This window comes from Marmota monax, unplaced genomic scaffold (assembly GCF_021218885.2).
Source record: "Marmota monax isolate L192 unplaced genomic scaffold, Marmota_monax_Labrador192_F-V1.1 WCK01_AAM20220418_F8-fsc00167, whole genome shotgun sequence".
NCBI classification, from domain to species: Eukaryota; Metazoa; Chordata; class Mammalia; order Rodentia; family Sciuridae; genus Marmota; species Marmota monax.
Window position 1 is genome coordinate 1,553,555 of NW_026694116.1, and position 21,364 is coordinate 1,574,918.

Below are 21,364 nucleotides of genomic sequence, written 5' to 3' on the forward strand. Positions count from 1 at the left end.
TGCTGGACCCGAGCAGCTGACAGCTGGGCTTGGGCAGCTCTGTTTGAAGGCAGGCATGGGGTGGAGAGAGGTGGGCTCTTGTAGGGTTTTGGAGACCCCAGAGTGGAGAGGGGAGGAGGCTGGGAGGTGTTTTATGTGCTTGGCTTCTGAGTTCCCCGGCCCAGCAGGGTGGCGGAGGTTTCTGTAGGGGCTGGGAGAAGGCAGTCAGAGGCAGGCCCCCGTGTTGCAGTGGTGGCCAGTTGGACATGTGTAGGGGCCGTCTGGCCCTGTGTTCTGCCAGCCAGGATCCCAGAGCTGGCCTGACCCACAGCTGGAGCCAGGTACCCCGCCCCTCTGGCTGCAGCCCTCGCTGCTGGGCTCCGGGGGGCCCGGCTCATCTGGTCACCCACCCACTCACGGAACCCCAGGACTCAGGATGCGCGTGTAGTGGCCACGTGGGGTCCACTCCTCACTCTCCCTCCCTCTTCCTCTTCCTCTCGCTGAAGTTCCAAGGGAAAAAACTAAGAGGACCAGAAACATCTCTTGGAAAAGGGAGAAACCTGCCCAGTCGCTCTGCCCCAGCGCACCGGCCAAAGGCAAAGGTGAGAGCTGGGCACCAGGGTATGGGGTCCCTAGAGTTGGCAGAAGCTCTGGATTCAGTCCTGAGGTTGGCTGGCTGGCAGGGTCACCTGCACTGCCACACACACAAGACTCCGGACACCTGGGATCTGGGGGCCTCAGCTCCAGTGGCCACCAGAGGATGGTGGCTCCCGCCTGTGCAGGTTGTGTGTGTCCCTCATGGTGAAGTGAAAGACCACAGCCCGAGCGCTGTCCTGTCCTTCCAGCCCCCACCACAGTCCCTGAGGACAAGGCACTGCGCACTCCCACAGTGCTGCCGAAGTGAGGGTGCGGGACATCTGGGGAGCGGGAGTCCTCGCTGGCCTGGCTTGGGACTTGGAGACTTAGGGTTCCAGGCGGAAACAAGGACAGGCTCTTCCACCCACCCAGACCAGGGTGGGTGGGGTAGGGGTGGGGTGGGGGAAGGGTGGGGGAGGGGGAGGGGCGGCTCGCAGATCCCACCCTCTCCAAGAGGCTAGCCAGGGTAAGGCCACCACTAATGCTGTCACTGATAATAGAGGATATAATTAACAATAGGTGATAACAGAGCCCTCCCTGTGTGTACCTGGGACCATGCCTGGGCACCTTGCCAAGGCCCGTCCTCAGTCTGGGCCCTGGGAACACCCCTGAGAAGCCCCCGGTGTGGAGGACACAGCCTACAGGGCCTGAGACGGGCTGTGTGGGACCCTGACTGTAAGCCTAAGCAGCACCTGAGGCCAGGACATGGCTCCCTGTGACCCTCTGTGCCTCAGTTTCCCCACTGGGTGAGAACAGGGCCCTGGCCTGCTGGGCAGCATGAGCTCCATGCACACCCAGGTACCTGTGTGGACAGACATCCGCCTCCCCTGCTGCCTGGGCCAGCAGTGGCCTCCGTCATGCTCAGCAGCAGGTCTTCAGGGAGGCGGGAGGCCCAGCTGGCCATGTGGCCTTGGCAGATTTGTCTGTCAGCTGGCTGGAGGTGACGCAGGACAGCCAGGAAAATCTCCACTGATGTCCAAGAGAGACACTGAAGGGCTCCAAGAAGTTTCCAGAAGCCCCCCTGAAAATGCACAAAATAGAACCCTGTTTTTATACGACACCAAGAGGTGTCATCCCCTCCCCTGGGCTTTTGGGCTTGTTTTGTTTTAAGGCTTGAAAAATGACCTGCCTTCTGCCTGACACCGGGTCAGAGGGGCGTGCCACTGCCCACATTCATCACCGCGGCCACCCTGTCACCCCGATGGCAATGAGCATTAGTTGCTGTCAGTGACGAAGTCACAGCTGGGCTAAGGAGGGATGGGTCTGGGTTCAGAGGTCAGAGCCACAGGACTCAGGAACTGGATGAATTAGAAATCTGCTGCAGTTAACAAAAAATTAAACCATGGTAGTATAAAATATTCATCCATCTGGGCCGCAGGAAGATGAAGCCCGATATTTAATTTTAGATTATCGCACCTTACTTTGCATTTTTTATCATAGATTGGGTCAGCTGGAGCCTTGACAGGGCACTGGGGACTTCATCCACATCCACAGATTAAAAATCCTCTCGTAAAAACATTAATTGCCTTCAAAGTGCTCAGCAGAAGGAAAAACGCGCCCACCAGGACCCATCCATCGATGGGCCCCTCTGCTGGGCAACGGGAAGCCGAGCTGGAGGATGGGGGAGGGCTGAGGGTGCAGCGGGGTCTCTGCCCGGCGCCTGGCGGGGAAAGCCTGGCTAGCTTTGTGCAGTGAAGCAGCAATGAGGGCGGGGGGAGCCTCTCTGGGCAGCCTGACACGTCCCCATGTCCCTATGTGAGGTCCAGGAGTGGTCAATGGGGCCACGCCAGCCTTAGCTCAGGCCTGGGCCCCATCCCTGCCTGCAGAACCCGGGCCCCCTCTGGGCCTGACTCCAGCCACAGTGATGGTGACCCCAGGTTCACTTTCATGGCACCGTGGGAAGGGGCTCCTAGAGCCGCCCCCTCACAGAGGGGACTGGAGGAGTTGGGTCGTTTGCCCGAGGTCCACAGTGGGGGAGGTGGAGCCGGACTAGAACCCAGGCCTGGGACTGCTGTGACAGCACTATGACCTCCCCTGGCCTGGGGGCCTGACCCCAGACGGCATGGCTCAGTGCTGCCCGTACTCCATCTGGGAGTGTGGTTCCAGACCTGTGGCTGGCGATGCAGGCTCAGGGCAGGTCCATGAGGGGAGTAGGGGGAGCACCCACAGTCCCAGCCAAGGGACCTGTGTCCCCAACTGGCAGAAATCTCCCTCCATGGGGGCTGGGTGTGCATGGAGATCTTGATTCCAGACCTCAGGGTGTGTGCAAGTGTGTGTGAGGACGTGTGAGTATGTGGGCATGTGAGTGTGTGTGAGAGTGTGAGAGTGTGAGTTCATGAGTGTGTGAGAGCATGACTGTGTGAGAGTGTGAGTGTGTGCGGGTGAGAGGAGGTGTGGGCATGTGTGCATGTGTGTGTGAGTGTGCACAAGTCTGAGCTGAGTGCTCCTTGGACAGAGCTGTTAGGAGAAGATTTATTACCCTCTTTTCACTGAAGAGAATACGGAGGGTCAGAGAAGTTGCCATAGTCACCCTGAGATGAAGCCTTGCTCTGACCCACAGGGGCTGGACATGAGGGGTTTCACTTTGAGCCCCTCCAGAGCCTATGAGGTGGTCGCCAGGGTCCACGTGGAGCCACCCACTTCCTCATCAGGGCCGCTGTTTGGAGGTCCACAGGCACCCGGCTGTGTTTGTGTGTCTTCTCTGTTTAAGATTCTGAGTTGGTTGGTGTTCACGCCTGGAGGAAAGGACAAGCCCTGGTGAGGCTGCTGCTTGGGCCCCCTCCTGCCCGCCCCAGGCTCCAGAGCAAGGCACCCTTGAGGAACTGGGCCCCCAGCGTGGATGCCACAGGTCTGCCGGTCTGCTGTGGCCCCAGGGGGCGGGTGTGGAGGAGGAGATGGCCATGTCCATGTTGTCCATCTCATCAAAGGAGAAGGCAGCTAGGGCGTCTCTCCCAGAGACCTGTCAATCACCCTCTAAATCACCATCAGAGAGGGGACACAGGAAAATAATTATCTTTAAAAACCTAAGAAGGTTGGAAGTGGCGGCACACACATGTAATCCCAGCAACTTGGGAGGTTGAGGCAGGAGGATCACAAGTTTGAGGCCAGCCTCAGCAACTTTGTGAGACCTTGTCTCAAGATAAAAATAAAAAAGCTGAGGGTATAACTCAGTGACAGTGTGTCCCGGCTTTTAATCCTCAGTACTCAAAACAAACAAACAGACCAAAAAAACCTAAGGATTTCTGTCCCCAAGAATGTCCTGGGTCAGCTCTGGAGCAGGCACACCACCAGAGTTTCCCCAACAGAAGGAATGCAAATAGGAGCCGGCCACTCCTCTGGGGGACTCCTGTCACTCCTCCATGTGCGCAGCCAGCACACACATCCAGAGCAGGTGGTCTGCCCCATGTGGCTGCTGCTCTGAGGGTTCTGTGTGTGGGCGCCGAGGCCACAGTCGGGAGGGAGCTGGCTGAGACCGGCTGCCCCCCCCACCCCGTGCCAGGAGGAGCTGGCTCTGCCTGCCTTCCACCTGCAGGGCCCAGCACCCCGTGACCACCTGTCTTTGCAGGAGACAGCAAGAGAGCCACAGCCCCCCGGGGCTCACCCATCCACGCCTGGCTCCCCAGGGCTGCCTCTGCCGGCAGTGACCAGCGGCTCTCCGAGATCACACCCAGCCTGACTTCCCACGATCAGCCGGAGACGGTCCAAACCGCCATGGCTATCCTGAAAGACCTCCGGCAGCAGATCCAGGCCGGGCTGGAATTGGCCCGCAACCCCAGGGACAGACCCAAGCTCAGACGCGCTAAAGCAGAGCCGCAGAGTCCAGCGGGGAGGCAGCAGCGGGACCCCCCCGGCTCCCGGGATGTGCAGGGCTCCTTCTCCAAGGGCTCTTGGGCCATGACAGAGGGGAAGTGCTCCTCTTTAGAGAGGCCCAGCAGTTCCTGCATCCAGCAGCCCTGGCACACCTTAGCCAAGTGGGAGTCCTACCCACAGAGGGCCTGGGTGACCCAAGGACAAGACCCCCCTTTCCAGAGGTCAAGAAAAAACCCCGACAAGCTGGACACTTTCTCACGGCGGCCCTGGAGCACCTCTGGTGGACAGACCTGTCATCAGAGGGCCTGGGCGGCCTGTGAAGACTTGGAGCCCGCTGTCTCCAGACCCTGGAGCTCTCTGGAGAGGCCACACTCTGTCCCCCAACGGCCCTGGAGCAGCTCCTTTGTGCAAAGGACTGCCCCCCCCAGTAAGCTCAGAGCCGCTGTCCCCCACTCTTTGGGAACCAAGCAGGCCTGGTCGAGGCCCAGCCAGGGCCACCCTCAGAACCTCTTGGGGAAGGAGCAAGATTCAAGCTCATCTGGGTCCTGCCCACGGCTCCGGGCGCCCCTGTGCCAGCCGCACAGCTCGGAGTCCTTACGGGACTTCATGCGCCAGAAGGCCCAGGCCCGGCGGCAGCAGGCCCTGGAACGGAAGGCCGTGGCTATGCGCACTCTGGAGCTGAGGAACCACAGGCTGCAGGAGGTCTACCGGAAGCAGAGGGAGGCGGTGCTGGGCAAGGCCGTCCCCGTGGTCTCCCAGACCAACCCTGGCATCGTCACCTTTGTGCCCAGTTCTGCGAGGTCCGGGGTATGTGCAGGAGGGGCAAGGGGGCACTCAGCTCAGCCTCTGAGCCTGAGGACCTCAGCTGCTTCCCTGGCCACCTGTGTCCACTGACATGTGTCCACTGGGGCTGTGGCAGCTCTGGCTGCAGCAGCTTCGCCCTGACTCGTTAGGAAACCAGGGCATTCACAAGCCTTGCCCTGGGTGACTCCACAGAGGAGAGGCCCAGACCTGGGCACCTTTGTCTGGGGCTGGGGGCTGGGGGTGGAGCCCGATTCCCTGCTGCTGGGCTCCCGCAAGGCTGTGGGCTTCCAGCCCAAGTGTGCTCTGGGAGGACCGTGCTGCCTCCATCCCAGCCCCTGAAGTGAGACCCCCCTGCAGGACTCTTCAGAATCCAGCCTGAGGCCTGGTGGAGGTTGGGGCCCAGATCTGAGGCCGAGACATGGGCTGTGGGGTCTTCTGCTGGGGGGCTCTAACTGCCCCTTCTTCTTTAGGGCCTGGAAGCCCCTGGGAACCTGGCATCTCCTGTGCTTCAGTGGAACAAGGTGACATCTGGCAAGGTGCTGGGGGCCCAAGAGGCTCCGGGCAGGTGGGTACAACGTGGGGGCTGCTGTTTCTGGGCATGGCTGTGGTGGCAGACAGGGCAAAGGACAAATCCAGGGGCCCCCACGCTGCCATCATGGTGAAGCTCCTGGGACCTGTGCTCGGCTGCCGGGGCTCCAGTCCAGGGAGCAGCTGGTCACTCCAGTGTTTTCTCGGAGGTCAGAGGAGCATGTGGGACCCACATCGTCCATGCTCAAGGGCACAGCTCAGAGCCCTCTGACGGACAGCTGCTCTGGGACAGTCACCCCAGAGGAGACCACCCCCGGCTGTCACTCCACCCACTCTCCCGGGAGAGCAGCTCTTAGTTTACTCTGGCCATGGATTTGCCCCTAGCAACATTTCGTAATAACGGCTCCGTAAGGTAATGGCCCCGGCTTCTCACTGCATGTCAGGGCCTCACACCCACCTCGTTCGATGTGAAGCAGGGCTTCACACCATATTGCTCCGTCCACACCAATTGGCTTCCCTGTCCGTGGACACTGGGCTGCCCTGCCTTCCAGCTCCCGTGGCTAACCGCTGTGGCCATGGCTGCTGGGCCAGCTCACATACCTGCCTTTGTTCCTCCTGTGAGCACCTGCAGGCTTGAGCCCTGATCCCAAAAGACACAGTGCTAAACTCCATAGTTCCAAATGTTGAAATCCCAAAACAGCAAAATCTTTAAAGTCTCTAAAATCACCAGTCTGAAAGATGTAAATCCTGAAAATATAATCCTGTAAAAAATAATTTAAAAATTATTTCAAAGACATATATTTTCAGAGGGGGATTTATTGGAGAAACATAAAAGCCTGACAGGACACTTGGTGGCGACTTACCGGATAAAGCAGTCAGTCACAATGTAGGTGATTACGCAAGCACGAGCACTCAGCTCTGCTACTGACGGTTACATGGGTTTTTCAGTTAGGAGCAGATGAACCGAATTCATAAAGACATGTCAAAACATGGCCCTGTGGTTGGTAATTGTGTATGCCCAGCTTTATAGCTTCAGTCATCTGGGAGCCAGGTGTGGTGGCCACACTTGTGATCCAGCTACTCAGGAAGCTGAGGCAGGAGGACCCCAAGTTCCAGGCTAGCCTGTGCAACTTAGCAAGGCCCTGTCTCAAAGTAAAAAGTGCTGGGTTGCGGCTCAGCGATGGAGCACTTGCCTAGCATGTACGAGGCCCTGGGTTCCATCCCCAGGACAGCAAGAAAATGACAAAAATCCTGTGGTCATCGGAAATATGGTGATGGACAACCTGTTTTGCTGCAATGGGTCACCACTGCACAGAGGGACCCCGGCAAGCTAGCTCTCGGGAAATTTTCTCTCACACAAGTGGACGTTGCCAAAGGTGCTGTTTGAACCTCTTTACCTGCATGCAAGAAGCTCAGGCACAGGCCAGCGTGGAGTGAGGCTCTCTGCTGGAGTCACAGTGGCACGAGGTACACAAAGCCAATCGGAATTCAGGAGTCTCAAGGGCTTTCTGTTCAGGACCCCGACACGAATGCAGATGAAATGCATCTCATAGCAAACTGCAAAAAATAATGCCGGCAATTTAAAATAGCGGGGAAAAAACTAAGAAAAGAGGCAAAAAAAAAAAAAAAAAAGCTAAACTAAATAGGAAATCTGATGTGTGAAAAAGTGCTTTCCAGGGAGGGGCTTGGCAGTTGGAGGAGGTGGTCCGCAGACCATGTTCCAAATCTTGCATGGCGACGGGGCTGCCTTCTTCCTCTGTCTCCTGGGAGATGCTCATTTCCACACGGGGGTCCCAGCCCTCTGAGCTCTTGCTCGCCTCGGGAGGCACCCTGCCCCGGGCATCCAGGCTCCCCTCGTCCCTATTCTGCCTGCTGACCATGGCAAGCAGGCTGATCCTCTGGAGCCGCCTGGCGTGGGGATCGCCGTGTTCAGAATTCCAGCCTTCAGGATTTCAACATTCACGATCCTTTTAATCTTTCAGAGTTGAGATTGTAGACCTTAGGAATTTTGCTCTTTGGGGATTCAACATTAGGGGTCATGAGTTTGGAAGTATGACAGGCGCCCCACCCCTGAGCCCCAGCCCCAGCCCACCTGGTGGAACTGCGTGCAGAAAGCCCCCTTTCCCACACAGGCCAGTGCACATTGTCTGGTCCCCCTCCCCTTTCTTTTTTGGTACTGGGCATTGAACCCAAGGGCGCTCTACCACTGAGCCACATCCCCGGCCCTTTTTATTTTTTGTTTTTGAGACAGGGTCTTGCTAAATTGCTTAGGGCCTTGCGACGTTCCTGGGGTAGGCTTTGAACTCCCCATCCTCCTGCTTCGGCCTCCTGAGCTGCTGGGATCACAGGAGTGCGCCCCTGCCTGGCTCGTTTCTTTTTTCCGCTTGTTTTGTCTTCACCATCCTGTGCTTTACTCCAACCGGGGCACTCTCCACCCCTGAGCTGTTTGGGAGCCAGTGGGGACCTCTGCAGGCCCTCCCCACCCTGTTGGGGAGCCGGGGAGGGGGCTTGCTTCTGGCTCTTGCCTGGGAAAGGCCCCCTGGGCTCTGCAGTGAGCTCTGCCTGGCCCAGCCTCATTCTGGTCACCTGCCGTGGGTGGGCCCAGGTGGGCAGCTGGATCTGGCTGGAGGCTGGGCTCAGGGCTTCCCCTTGAGGTGCTGCAGCCAGGAGCACCCTGCCCTGTGTTTTCAGGGGACACTTTGGCAGCTGGTGTTGGGAGGGGCTCCAGGATGGCCCCAGCCCCCTTTCCTTGGCTGGACACCCTTCCTCGTGCCCTGGCTGCTCCTCTGGCTCCGTATCTGGTCTTTTCTGGACTACCTCCCTGAACTCAGGGCCCATGGTGCCCAGGGGTCTGCATATGTAAACCTTTAAACGGACACTGGTTCCAGGGAGAGAGGACTCCATTCCACCCAGACCCTGTACCCTAGGGCAGTCCCTCCCTGGCTGCCTGTCAGGCTCCTGTGCCACATGGTGCTGTGGAGGTCTGTCCCACTGGTGGGGGGCTGTGGGTCCTCCTCACTCACTGTCTCCTTGCCCTTTGCTATTTCCACTTTTTAAAAAATGTGTCAAGCATAACAAAATTCACCATCTTAGCCAGGTTTTTAATTTTTTTTGTGGTTGTAGATGGACAGAATGCCTTTACTTATATGTTAATATTTATATGATGCTGAGGATCGAGCCCAGGGCCTCTCGCACGCTAGGCAAGTGCTCTGCCACGGAGCCCAGCCCCAGCCCTTAGCCATGTTTTGTGATCCTTAATCCATCTGGATTTTATTTTATGCTAGATTTATTTATAACTGAAGCAGGAAAGCAGAGGTCGTGCCCACGGAGGGGCCACGGTGTGACGTCTGACACCCAGGTGTGTCACAGGAGGTTTCAGTCAGGCCATCTCCACTTTGGGCGGCTCCCGCAGCCCTTCCTCAGTGCGCAGAGCGGCATCCTCAGCTAGTCGCCCAGGGCGCCACGGCACACGGTGCCCTCGCGAGGCACCAGCGACACCCTTCCCCACCTCGTCCAAGTGTGTGGCCCCTGTGGCACTAGTAGGTCCACACTACAGTCCTGCCGTGGCCGCCGCCCCACGTGACAGACGCCCCAGGCCAGCCTGTCCCTGTCTACCCTTGGTTCTGTGTCTGGATTCCAGGATGCTGGGCCTCCCCTAAGTGGGGTCTGCCTTCATTACCTTCTGTGATGTCCAGCAGCCCAGCTTGGTGGCCCAAGCCCCACCACAGCTGCTGACACAATTTCCTGTTTCCTGCTGAGTAACGTGCCCCCGTCCTGCTCTGCCGTCCCGCCTCGTCTGCTGGTGGACACAGACACCACCGCGCCCGGGTATGGGAGTGGCGGCTCACAGTCCTTGATTCCTCTGCTTTCACCCAGCACGGGTTTTCTGCCACACGGTGGCAACATGGTGTTAAAGCCAGAGGCCTGTGGATGTCCCTGCCCCCTCCCAGGCCACAGCCAGGCCCCCTTCTTTCTGTTAAACAGCCGCAGGCCAGCTGCCTGCGGAGGCCGGAGCCTCTCTGGCCTCTGTGACAGACAGGGCTCTGCTGAGCCACCGGTCACTCCTCCCTGCCGTTCTGCACACGGCCATTCTGCACATGCCAAGCGACGCAGCCCTGCGGGGACTGAGCGCCTGCTCTTCTCTTCCCTGCAGCTTCTGTCTGTGTTTGAACAGAGCCTGGGACCACACTGAGACCCTGGAGACCGGAACCGGTACCCCGCTGCTGCTGTCCACCGCTTCCTCCCTGGGCCCCCTGCACCTCCAGGACCTCTCCCGGGGGCTCTGCGTCTCCCTGGACCCACAAGAGGCAGACCGGCTGGGCTCCTCGGGCCCCCTGCAGTTCCAGTACAAGCAGGCCCGGCTGCAGGCCTTGGAGACCATGGCCAACGTGCTCAAGCAGCGCATCGACATCCTGACCACCAAGCTGCGTGGGGCAGAGGCCTCGGACACTGCCCTGGACTGGCCACCCGTGGGTCCCAGCTCAGCACCTGCTGCCCTCACACTCACTGCCACGGCCTGCCCCAGTGCCTTGATGCCCAACAGAGAAACAGGGACACCCCAGGACTGGGCTGGCCTGCAGGCCAAGCCCCTCATCCCCTCCTCCTGCTTCCTTAATGATGACCCAGAGCTGTGGAGCCCGAGCTGGGGGACACAAAGCGTCAGCCCAAGGGCCCGCCACCAGAGCCAGACCCAAGGTACGACTGGGGCCTTGGGCCCAATGGCCAGTGAGTGGCCAGGAGGTCCCATGAGTGGGAGCACAGGACCCCATTACCAGTCGGTTTCCCCTCTGGAAGCAGGGAGAGGAGGCCGGAGCTAGGCGTTGTCCAGGGTGGGCAGGGTAGAGTAGCTGCCCTCCTGGAGTGGCACATGGTGTAGTTGCCCTCCCCGTCTTGTCTGAAGACAGGTTGAAGAAGGGGTGAGGCTGCTGCACTGCCCGTGTGCCCTCCACTCCCTGGCCTGCCTGTCTCCAGGGGCCTGAAGGCTAGGTGGGCACTGCAGCTCATTGAGGCCCACTGCGAAATGTGCCCGCGCGTCCCTGCCAGGGCGTCCCTGTCCCCGCTAACCTCCAGCTCCTTGTCCCGCTGATTCCCTGCCATGACATGTGCCTCTTTCAAAGGTGTGCAACAGAGACTCTGGGAGCTGGAGAAGAGGCTGCAGAGAGATTCGGATCCCTTCAGGTCCCTTGGTGCCCCCTTAGGGAGGTAAGCCCCGAGAGCTCCCTTGGCAAGTGCCCCTGGAGCTGGTCGAGGGGCCAAGGCCAGGTAGCTGGGTGCAGCCAGGCTGGGCAGGGAGGGCACAGCTCCCAGGAGGTGGACCAAGTCATGCTGGCTCCGATGCTGGTCCGCGCCATGGGGTGGCTCTCTGGACAGCTCTGGCCAGGCAGCTGGCAGTGGGTCCCTAAGCCAAGCCCTGCCCTGGGCAGTCAAGAGCCCACAAACTCCCTTTGTGCTGCTCTGACCCTCGGGAGACACGTCACCTTGGCTCTTTTGTTGGCTGTTGGCAGTTGGCCTTGTCGGGGCCTCTGAGCAGGGCCTCCCTTCACTGGTCCAGGGCCCACACCCCACGTCTCAGTTCTAGGACCACTTGGACCTTTGCCCTTCTTCCACCCACCCCCAACTGTGGCCCGTAGCCTTCTCTAGGTCCAGGTCACAAGGTGCATTTGAAGTCCCATCTGTGGGGACATGGTACCTGCTCTGTGCCCCCAGACCCCCTCCCACTTAAGCTTAGGAGGGGTCCCTGCTGCCCCATTGAGTCCCAGGCTGCAGCAGGGCCAAGGAAGAAGCTTCAGTCCCTTGAGGGCCTTGAGGGGCCATCTGGTATGACATAGTTGGGTACAAGATGGCTGTGCCTGTGCATACCTCAGCTCTCCTCATGGCTATGGCCTCGAGACCTACCCCAGGGCCCATGGACCAGGCAGGGCCCTTTCTTCTGAAAACTCTCCTCTGCCACTCCAAAAAATCTCCCTTCACCCCTGGTTTGTCTTCAAACCGAACAAAGCCCCTGGTCAGGGGACCCCAGCCTGGCCTGAGCAGCCCCTCCCCAGGGAGCCCAGGACCCTGGATTCCAAAGGTAGAGCCACTACCAGAAAGACGGGGCTGCAGGCCGGGAGTTCTGGAGGAGGACGGCGGTGGCCTGGGCATCCTGCATGCCCCCTCAGCCAGAGTCCACCAGGAACACCCGGCCTCCGCCCAGTCCCCACAGCAGGGCTGTGTCACACCAGCGACCTTGGCAGCTAAGTCAGTGGGCCTGGGGGGCTGCCCCTGCACACCAGGAGGGCTGAGGATGTGGAGCAGCCGCCACGGGGTGATGGGTGGGGCCACAGTCACCGAAAGGGTGCTGCTGGGAAGAACCTGACGCCCCCTCCTGGTGAGCTGCCCATGGACAAGGGGCAGGTTAAGGTCCCAGCTCTGTCCCTTGACCTTGAGCAGTCTGCTCCCTACCCCCAGTGCTCTGGAAAGTGAGGGTGCTGAGGTACCCTCCCCTGCCCTTTCCTATTGGGAGGGACCCTTCCCCCTGAGGCCTGCTCTGCCCACCCCCCTCCCCGGAAATTCACCTGTGCCTCCTCGTCCCAGCCCCGCGGGGTGATGGGCTGGTGATGGCGGGTGATTTGGGCTTGTATTCTCACGGAATCTTGAGGCCAGCAGGGGGCAGCAAAGGGGTGGCTTCTCCTCTGATACCGGCCCCTCCAGCTCCCCAAGCTGTTGAGAAGGGGGTGGGCTGGAACCCGAGCATAGAATTTTTGGAGAAGTTAATTTCAGTGCCCCAGGCTCCAAGATGGACAAGCTAGGTCTGTCCTCAGGCACTCAGACCCAGGCCCAGAAGGGTTGGCTGTTCCTAGCACAGCCACAAAGGGGCCAGAGGGTAGAGGAGTGGCCCAGACCCCTGCCCAGGGCGGGCACTGGGCACTGTGACCCCTGCCCCCTGCCCAGTCATCTGAGGAGAAACAGGAAGAGGCAGGAACCATATCTAGGATCTGTGCCCCAGAAGGCGCCCTGGGAGAGCGGGGATTAGGGACAGCTCAGTGGCCAGCTGGGCACTCCTGTCCCTTCCAAAGAGCACTGCCCAGGATGTGCAGGGTGTGTATGGGACCACAGGCCTGCCACCTCCACAACACCGGGCCGCGCTCCCCTCCCTGGCTTGCCCTTCCCCTTGGAGCCCCAGGTTCACTGCGTCCAGGTGCTGGTCTGCTGCCCGGAGTCAGGCTGGCACTGTCTCCTTGGCCTCACGGGGACCCCAGTGCTCAATGGCCAGCAAGGGCTGAGACCATTGGCAGCATGCGCCCAGGGTGCCTTGTAGCCCTGTGGCCTCAACACACAGCCCCCTGCCTCAGAGGCCTCGAACTGGGGCAGGGGCTGGCATGGGGTCACCACCTTATTCCTGCACGGGACTGGCCCACAGTCCATGTGAGATATACACCTGCTGACCCCTAGAGAAGGACATGCCACACGCCGGTCTCCATGGCCACAGGTGTGGGCGAACTCTGTCACTGTGCCAGGGACAGATGGTGCCTGAGGAGCACCGGGCCAGGTGGGCTGTGCTCAACCACGCTCTCTCAAGCCACGCTCTGCACGTGCCACGTACACACTCACTGTGCCCCACACACTCTAATCCCAACAGCCGCGGCCAGCGCTCGAGGGCGTCCCTCCCTGCGTGGCCGCTGACCCCGGGAAGGCCCAGGGGCTCGCCTGGCTCCTAACCTTGGCACAGCTTGCTGGCTGCCTGAGGGAGGGCCGCTCTGAGGCCAGCGGGCCTGCCTCCTGGGTCTTGCCAGAGCACTCCTAGATGAACCCATCCCAGCCATGAGAATGGCTGGGCCTAGCATGAGGGGTCAGCGTTGATGGGTGGCCCCCGTCTGCCCTGGGCCTCATGGAAGTGCCCTTGTTAACTGGAAGAGGTGACTGGATGGCCACTCTGGCAAAGGGGGCCTCTGCCACGGTGCCTGGAGGTGGTCACCTGCGCTCCTGCTGGGTGCTGCAGACCCCGTGCCTTGCCCATGCTGGGGGCCAGGCACATGTGGTGCCACCATTGCGCTGCAGGTCACAGGCCCGGGCCTTCCAAGGCTCTGCCCTCCATCCCGCCCTGGACACACTGTGGTTCCAAGGGCTGCTGAGGGCCTTGGGAGCCCACATTCAGCCAAGTGAGGGGTTGCCTGCCAGGCCCCAGTCCCCTGTGCTGCCCCCAGCAGCCGGACCTCGCTCACGCCCACGCTTGTCTGCCTCCCAGCTCGCGCAGGGTGCCGGCACGGGACCCCACCTGCAGCTCCCTTTGTCTGGAGGACGTGCCGGTGGCCAGAGGGCCAGGCTTGGTAATGCCCTGGAGCACCCGGAGCTGCGGTAAGGGCGAGCCTGCAGACGGGTCCTGGGATAGCTGGCCGGGTGGCCAGGGGTGGCCACCAGGGACCCCCTCCACATCCTGTGGGGTGGGAGACCCTCTTCCATGAGGACAGCACCCACCCTTCAGCATTAAAGTGTTTTGGAGGCTTCCGGGCCGCTGCCTGCTCTGTGCTCCTGTCACGCCTGCTGTGACCAGTGTCGGGGATGACAGCCCAAGAGCTGGCTTCCTGGCCATGCTCCTGGGTCCCTGCGGGCAGCTTCCTGAGGCACCCAGCACTCAGGAATGAAAAGCTGGTGCCTAGGAGGGGGTTGGGGTGCCTGCCCCACACCCTGACTTGGTCCCAGCAGCAGCCGGGGCTGTGTGCTGGGAGCCCTCTGGCCCGCCTGGGCAGGTGGGGCCGCGTGCTGACTCCGAGCAGGCTTTCATGGCTGGTTGGCCCCTGACTTGCCTCAAAAGAACAGGGTTTGGACATGGTGGTGAAGCATGGTCATGTCTGCTGTGAGAGGCGGGCAGGCGGGCACAATCGGCCCTCAACCAGAGCAGTGGCGGCCACACCTCGCCCACCTTTTGGTTGGGCAGTGAGGCCTGTGAGGCCCAGTGGCCTGAGAAAGCCCCGGGCACAGCAGAGCCCCAGGCGTCCCCTGCAGGGCTAGTAACTGGGTGGAGGGGGTCTCAGACCCAGGCTCAGAGCCACCCCCACGGGCCAGACCCATCCCACTGAGGCTTCCCAGTGAGGTGGGAAGTGTGTCCTCTGTGGGCCTAGAGGACGTGCAGGCCCGTTCTTCTGTGGACTGGCGGAGGGCTGTGGAGAGTGTGTTGGCTGTGTGTGCTTGTGCAGGCCCTCGGCTCTGGGGGACCTCTCAGCCTGGGGCGGGGGCACCTGGTCCTCAGGCCAACGTTGCTGATGCTCCTGGGCTCCAAGTTTCCAAAGCTCCTTGTGGTCTCCAGGGTTACTGCTCCTCCATACTGTCCCCGAGCATCCTGGTGTCTGGCACCTACTGGCACCCGAGCCCTGCCCTCATGATGCTTGCATTTTGGGGACACAGGCATAAGAAGATGAGCCAGTCAGAACACACGGTGCCTGGGATTCTGGGCTTTGAGACCCAGGGGCAGGGAGCCGTGGACACGGGTCCACAGCCAGGAGGACCCAGCCCACCTCCCACCTGTCTGGTCTATTTGGCTTCTCTAACAGAAAGTCCAAGGTGGGGTGATTTATGAGGAAACAGAACTTAGAGCCTCGTGTTCTGGAGGCCGGAGGTTAAGAGCAAAGTGCCAGCCTGTGAGGGCTTCCTTGCTGAGCTGTCCCGTGGCGGAGGAGAGCGGCCGAGAGGAGGAAGGGGCTGAACCCACCTTCCACGGTGGACACTCTCCTCGTTAATCCGTTCATGAGGGTGGAGTCCTGAGGACTGATCAGCTCCTAATGCTGCTGTCACAGCAATTAGATGTCAACATGAGTGTTGGAGGGGACATTCAAACCAGAGTGTGGCCTGAAGTGGCAGTGAGCTGCCCAGGAACCCAGGGGTAGGTCAGGACCAGCGCTCTGTCCAGCCTTTGCTGGATTTATGTATTGTCCTCTCTAAGTGGCTGAATAGAGGTTGGCCTTTGTGTGAGGGTCAGGGGAAATTCCTGACCACAGTAGGTGGCCACTTCCTGGCCAGGATCTTCCAAGGGGTAAGATCAGGATTAGGCCCATGAGCAAGTGGCCCTCTGACTCACGCCTCCACCTCATTCACCATGCCTGGGAAGAAGGTGTCGGCAGCCCTGTGGGTCACTTGGAGTCCCTCAGCTCTAGCTCTTACCATTGGAACCAAGACTGCCCGAGGGAACTTTCTAGACTCCCCCAGACCAGAGCTGTCTAGTGGAACTTTGTAGACTCCAACCTCGACCTCGCTGCACAATAGAACCTCCTGCAAGGAGGGAGAACCTGTCAGCCACCAGCCTCACGTGACAGTCAAGCCCCTGGGATCTTGGAGTGTGACTGGAGAGTGGAATTTGACATCCTGTTTCCTTTAAGCTTAAATGTGAACAGCAGTTTGGCTGCCTCTGGCTCAGCTCCGAGATGCTGTGGGTCTCTGCCTGAGGGCAGGGCATCTTGCCAGCTCTTTGGGGGGCTGTGACCCCTGGATCCAGGCCCCAGGACTGAGCTCATGCCCAATCGTCATGGTCATGCTGAGCAGCAGCAGCAGAAGTGCCAGTGTGGAGCCCTCACGAAGCCACCCCACTGATCCTCGGGTGACCAGGCACTGGGCAGTGGGTGGGGTGTGTTCTCCCAACTCCTTGCCCCCTGTCCAACAGCAGGAGATGGAGGTGGAGGCCGAGGTCATCCTCTGCTTACTGAGGGGGCTGTCCTGCTCAGGGACAGCTCACTTTCTCCTGGATCATGGTTCAGATCTCAGAGGCATGCAGCCAAGTCTCCCCAGTGATTTATTAGGGGTATGGACATGGCCAGAGGTGACAGGAGCTGCCCCTCCCATGTGGCTGGGAGACCCCGGGGGACTGGGGCCTCTGAAGCTCCAGGTCCCTGCAGGAGGGTGGCTGGAGGTTGGACACCTTCTCTAGCTCCAGCTTCCCTTGGGGACCCCAGACAAAGGACATGAAATCTTCTTTTGCAAAGGAATTGTAGCTCAAAGTAGACACCGACACCTAAACCAGAAGTTTGCAAGTGTCTTCACTGCGTATTGTGGCCAGTTAGGGGGCCACTGGGGAGCATCCCACTTCCCACATGGTCCCTTTCTGCGGCTACGGCGATGCTCAGGAACTGGCATAACTGTTTGCGGCACTTCAACTGCTCGAGGTCTAAGAAGCCGAGCTGCAGTCTGCAGGAAGACCGTGTTCTCTGGGCAGGTGGCAGGGATCCCACCAGCAATGACGAGCTCATCGGCAGCCAGCAGGCGGGTTCCATCATCCAGACCAGAGGGTCTGAGCCCAGGACTGGGCTGGCTGTCCCATGGCCTCTGCCAGCTCTCACCAGGACCCAGGCCCATGGCAAGGCAGGGGCAGACTGTGGGAAGCCCAAGTGGGACTCCTCCTGGCTGTGCCTCTGTGAGGCAGGAGCACCAATGGCACACAGTAGGGCTGGTCCCTGGGGACCACCAGAAAGAGAAAAGCGCCTCTGCTGCCTCTGGGGACTTCATAACCAAGGGGGAGGCCCACACTCTGGGACAATCTGGGAAATCCCAAGAAGAACCTAGGACTTGCCCCTGTGTTCGTACACCCTCCTGGTTGTCTTCATTGGCCTGTTGGGCATTGGTGGGGTCTTGTTTGTTTGTGGAGGGTTTTTCCCACACTTTTCATTGGTGGTTGGGATCTGTTGTTACAGATTTGCACCTGCACACAGCACACAACAGAACAGTACAATGTGGTCAGTATCACCCCCCAGCACTTCCCCCTCCCTCCCTGCGTCCCACCCCGTGGTCCCTCCCCTCCACTGATTTCCTTGGCTTTTCATGAGATCCGCCCCATCTTCCACTTCCTCCACATGGTGGGTCTGGGCTAGTCTTCTGAGGACCCTCCACAATGATTTCCATAGTGATTGAACTAATTTACAATCCCCACCAACAGGGTAAAAGAATTTCTTTTCCTCCTCCTCCTCTTGCATTGATTCTTGCTTGTATTCTTTTTTTTTTTTTTTTTTTTTTTTTTTTCAAAGAGAGAGTGGGGGAGAGAGAGAGAGAGAGAGAGAGAGAGAGAATTTTTTAATATTTATTTTTTAGTTCTCGGCTGACACAACATCTTTGTTTGTACGTGGTGCTGAGGATCGAACCCGGGCCGCACGCATGCCAGGCGAGCGCGCTACCGCTTGAGCCACATCCCCAGCCCCTTGCTTGTATTCTTGATGACGGTCATTCTGATTAGAGTGAGATGGAATCTCTGTAGCTCTGATTTGCACTTCCCTAATGGCTAATGATGTTGAAAAAATGTTCAACATCATCAGCAATTATTGGTCATTGGTATTTCTTTTTTTGAGAATGTCTGTTTGATTCGTTTGCCCATTTATTAATTGGGTTATTTGGGGGTTTTGGTGTAAAGTTTTTTGAGCTCTTTATATAATATGAATATTAGTCCTCTGTCAGAAGAGCAGCTAACAAAGATTTTCTCCCATTCTGTGGGTTCACTCTTCACGTTCCTGTTTCCTTGGCTGTGCAGAAGATTTTTAATTTGATGCCATCCCGTCTATTAACTCTGGCATCATTTCCTGAGCTGAGGGGTCCTATGGAGAAGCCGTTGCCTGTGCCTAAATGCTGGAATGTTGCTACATTTTCTTCCAGGAGTTGCATGGTTTCTGGTCTGATTCCCAGGTCTTTGATCCATTTTGAGTTGACTTTTGCACAGAGTTAGAGACAAGGGTCTATTCTCATTCTTCTCCATATGGACACTGTTGGGCATTTGTTGTACCATCTTGGGGCCTCGTGCCAGGGAAGTAGAGAGCTCCGTGGCCCCACAAGGTTCCTGGCAGTGATTTGAGATTCCCCAGCAAGTGCTTGACCCAGGTCTGTCTGGTAGCTCCTATGGTCTCTGCAAATGGCCTGTTGGGCATTTGTGGGGTTTTGTTTGTTTGTTGAGGGGTTTTTGTTTGTCATTGGAGGGAATTATGGTCGGGGTTAGGCAGAGCCAGCCTGGGGACAGACGGTGCCGCAGTTGTCTGTGTCCTCCTGTGGGGCTGTGAGGAAGGAAGAAGGAGCTCTTCTTCATGGGGTCGATGCCAACCAGCCCCTGGAGTTGGGCACCTGCCCTCCTGGCCTCTGTACCTCAGTTTCCCTACAGGTTGAGAGGCTGCCGTGGAGCACTGAGGCTGCCCAGAGGAGAAAGAGGCCAAGAGCGTTCCCTGGTGCTCAGCTGCCCCCTCCTCCATGGTCCACAGGTCAGCAGGAGCCTGGGGGCCTGCATGCTGGAGACCCACATAGCGGGCACCTGGCTGACTTGGAGCAGAAGTCCTCAAGCTTTCTTGAGTCACTGAAGGTATGTCCCACCCCCATGATGTCAGCCGAATGACAATGTGTCCCCTTAGGCCTCTCCTGTTTGGGGATAAGCTAGAACCAGCCTTTTTCCCTGAGCTGAGCAGAATTGTAGGACTTAGAAACAGGGAGGTCCTCTGTTACCTGCCATGCGCCCAGTGCCAGGGAATGGGGCTTGGCGGTGGGGGGAGACAGGCTGACCAGGGTGCCTGGCCTTCCCAGGCCAGGATGGGGAGGGCAGTCGGGTTGTCTGGAGGCACAGGCCCTGCCCAGGCTTGGGAGCCGCAGGGGTGATCCTCTGAGGATGAGTCCAGTCCTCAGCGGGGCGTGGCCGGCCCAGGAACCCTAAGGCCTGGGCTCTCATGCAGCTGAACCAGCAGAAGCAGGCGCAGGGACTGGCCCTTCTGCAGCAGCAGGCAGAACATGAAGTCTGGGAGACGCAGATGGCCCTGGACGAGCTGCTCTTCAAACACCAGCTCAAGGTCAGCAGCCACCCCTCCCTGGTCCCCTGTGCTGCCCCTGCAATCCCAGCCCAAGGCCCTTCTAAACCAGATGCCGCTCTTGGTGCAGGGCCACGGGCTGAGTAGAGAGAGAGACTGACTGGGAACCGGGGCCCTGCCTTTGCCCACGGTGCTGCAGAGGCGGGGGGGGGGCTCAGCTGAGAACCACACACCTGGCCACTTGGATCCTGGGCGCCTACACTGAGGGGACCGTGGTGGGACCACAGCTGGGTCACAGATGGCCATCCAGCCACCCACCTGTCCACGTTCCGGGATTGCTAGGCACCCAGGCCAAGGGCTCCCTGCTGGAGCCCAGAGTTCATGACCTGAGGTGTGTGCCGTGTGCAAACCCCAAGCAGGACTCTCAGGAGAAGGCAGGGACTCTGGCAGCCATCCACCCCAGACTCACGTCACCCCACCAGACAGGCAGCACTTGTAGCCCAGGCAGCTCAGCACCTGCCCTGTGAAAGGGAAGCTGGTACTCGGGCCAGTGGGACGCTGACCCAGCCCATGGCCATGACCTGGCTGGATGTGACAGCCTTCCAGGAAGCGGCTCATTCTTGGCTGTCAGTGTCCAGGGACTGTTAGTGGGAGGCACGCTCAGTACTTTTTGGGGGGGGTTCCAGGAAGAGTAGCAGAACCAGAGGTGTGTGCACGTGGGTGTAAGTTTGCACAGGCACCTGGCCCTGTCCCCTCTGCCCCTTCTCCTCCTCCCTCCTCTGCACTCTGGCATCACAGTCACGGGGTTCAGGGCCGGTTCCCTCCTGGTCCACAGAGCCTGGTGCCACGCCCCAGACCCACCCCTTTGGCTGTGGCTGCCCCCCCCCCAGCCCTGGTCTTGCTCTGCATCTGCTGAGCACGCCACTCCTCCACCCCTATGGGGACAGGAGAAGGCTGGACCTCCACTGGAGGATGGACAAGCAGGCCGTGAGGCCATGGACATGCGAGGTTGTGGCTCTGGGGCCTGACCTGGGCGCTGCACCCCCTCCCTGTCCTCACAGGGGCTGATGGAGAAAGACTCAGCCCAGCCCAGGCCAGGGACGGCTTCAAAGCTGGAGCAGCTGCAGATCTCTGGGGACTCAGAGCCACAGACATTATGTGGCCCAGCCTCGCCCTCAACCAGGTGAGGCTGAGGCTCGGACAGTGCCCTCCCAACCTGTGGGACGGGCCAGGGCACCCACTGCAGGTCTGGGGCTGATGACTCTCATCTCTGCTGCGTTTTCTCACCTGACAGAGCACCCTCGACCCCGGGTGGAGATGCCGCCCTGGGCCCCCAGGTGCCTGAGGAAGGACAAGCCAGTGGGGCAGGCCAGGAAGCTTCTGCAGGTGAGTGTCCCGCATGACCTGCGCAGGTGCCCAGGTGGCCTGGCAAAGGCTGGGGAGAGCTAAGAGCTCTGACTGCGCCTGAGGGTGCTCTGTCAGGTGAGAAAACGCAGCAGAGACGTGATGGGGTCTGTCCGGTTCTCCTGGCAGTTCTAGTGGTTTAGCATGTAAACACTCAGGGTTGCTGGTGTCCCCTCCCCACAGGAGACCCCTCCTCATCCCCAAGGCCTCTGCCCCGAAGCCTGCAGCGACATGAGGGGCCCTGGGCTTTAGCTAGGCCTGGGTCCTCCTTCCCATCCCTCACCTCGAATCTGCTGCCCGGCTTTGCGAGTGCTCCCTGCGGGCAGCGGACTCACACCCTGCCTCCTGTGAACGCGGCCCTGCTTCCTCTCCCACCGAGGAAGTGACCGCCCAGCTCCTCAGCTCTGGTTCCCATCCTGCTGCCTGTGCTGCGCGGGCTGTCTGTCCTTCACTTTCTTCTCTGCTGTTTCTGC

General features: G+C 59.5%; 1 protein-coding gene across 8 annotated transcripts in view; it reads left to right on the forward strand.

Moving 5' to 3' along the window:
- Ccdc187 (coiled-coil domain containing 187) overlaps positions 1-21,364 on the forward strand; it is a 47,985-nt gene that overhangs the window by 7,765 nt on the left and 18,856 nt on the right. For 5 of the 8 annotated variants that reach the window (XM_058585934.1, XM_046465635.2, XM_058585929.1 and 2 more), the window contains 11 exons: positions 486-581; positions 3,326-3,463; positions 4,181-5,232; positions 5,700-5,794; positions 9,911-10,452; positions 10,875-10,959; positions 13,982-14,091; positions 18,954-19,051; positions 19,416-19,529; positions 20,549-20,670; positions 20,782-20,873. In XM_058585934.1, coding sequence (XP_058441917.1) covers positions 486-581; positions 3,326-3,463; positions 4,181-5,232; positions 5,700-5,794; positions 9,911-10,452; positions 10,875-10,959; positions 13,982-14,091; positions 18,954-19,051; positions 19,416-19,529; positions 20,549-20,670; positions 20,782-20,873 — 2,544 coding nt within the window. The remainder of the gene's footprint in view (positions 1-485; positions 582-3,325; positions 3,464-4,180; positions 5,233-5,699; positions 5,795-9,910; positions 10,453-10,874; positions 10,960-13,981; positions 14,092-18,953; positions 19,052-19,415; positions 19,530-20,548; positions 20,671-20,781; positions 20,874-21,364) is intronic. The other 3 variants (XM_058585931.1, XM_058585930.1, XM_058585932.1) reach the window with 3 other exon arrangements.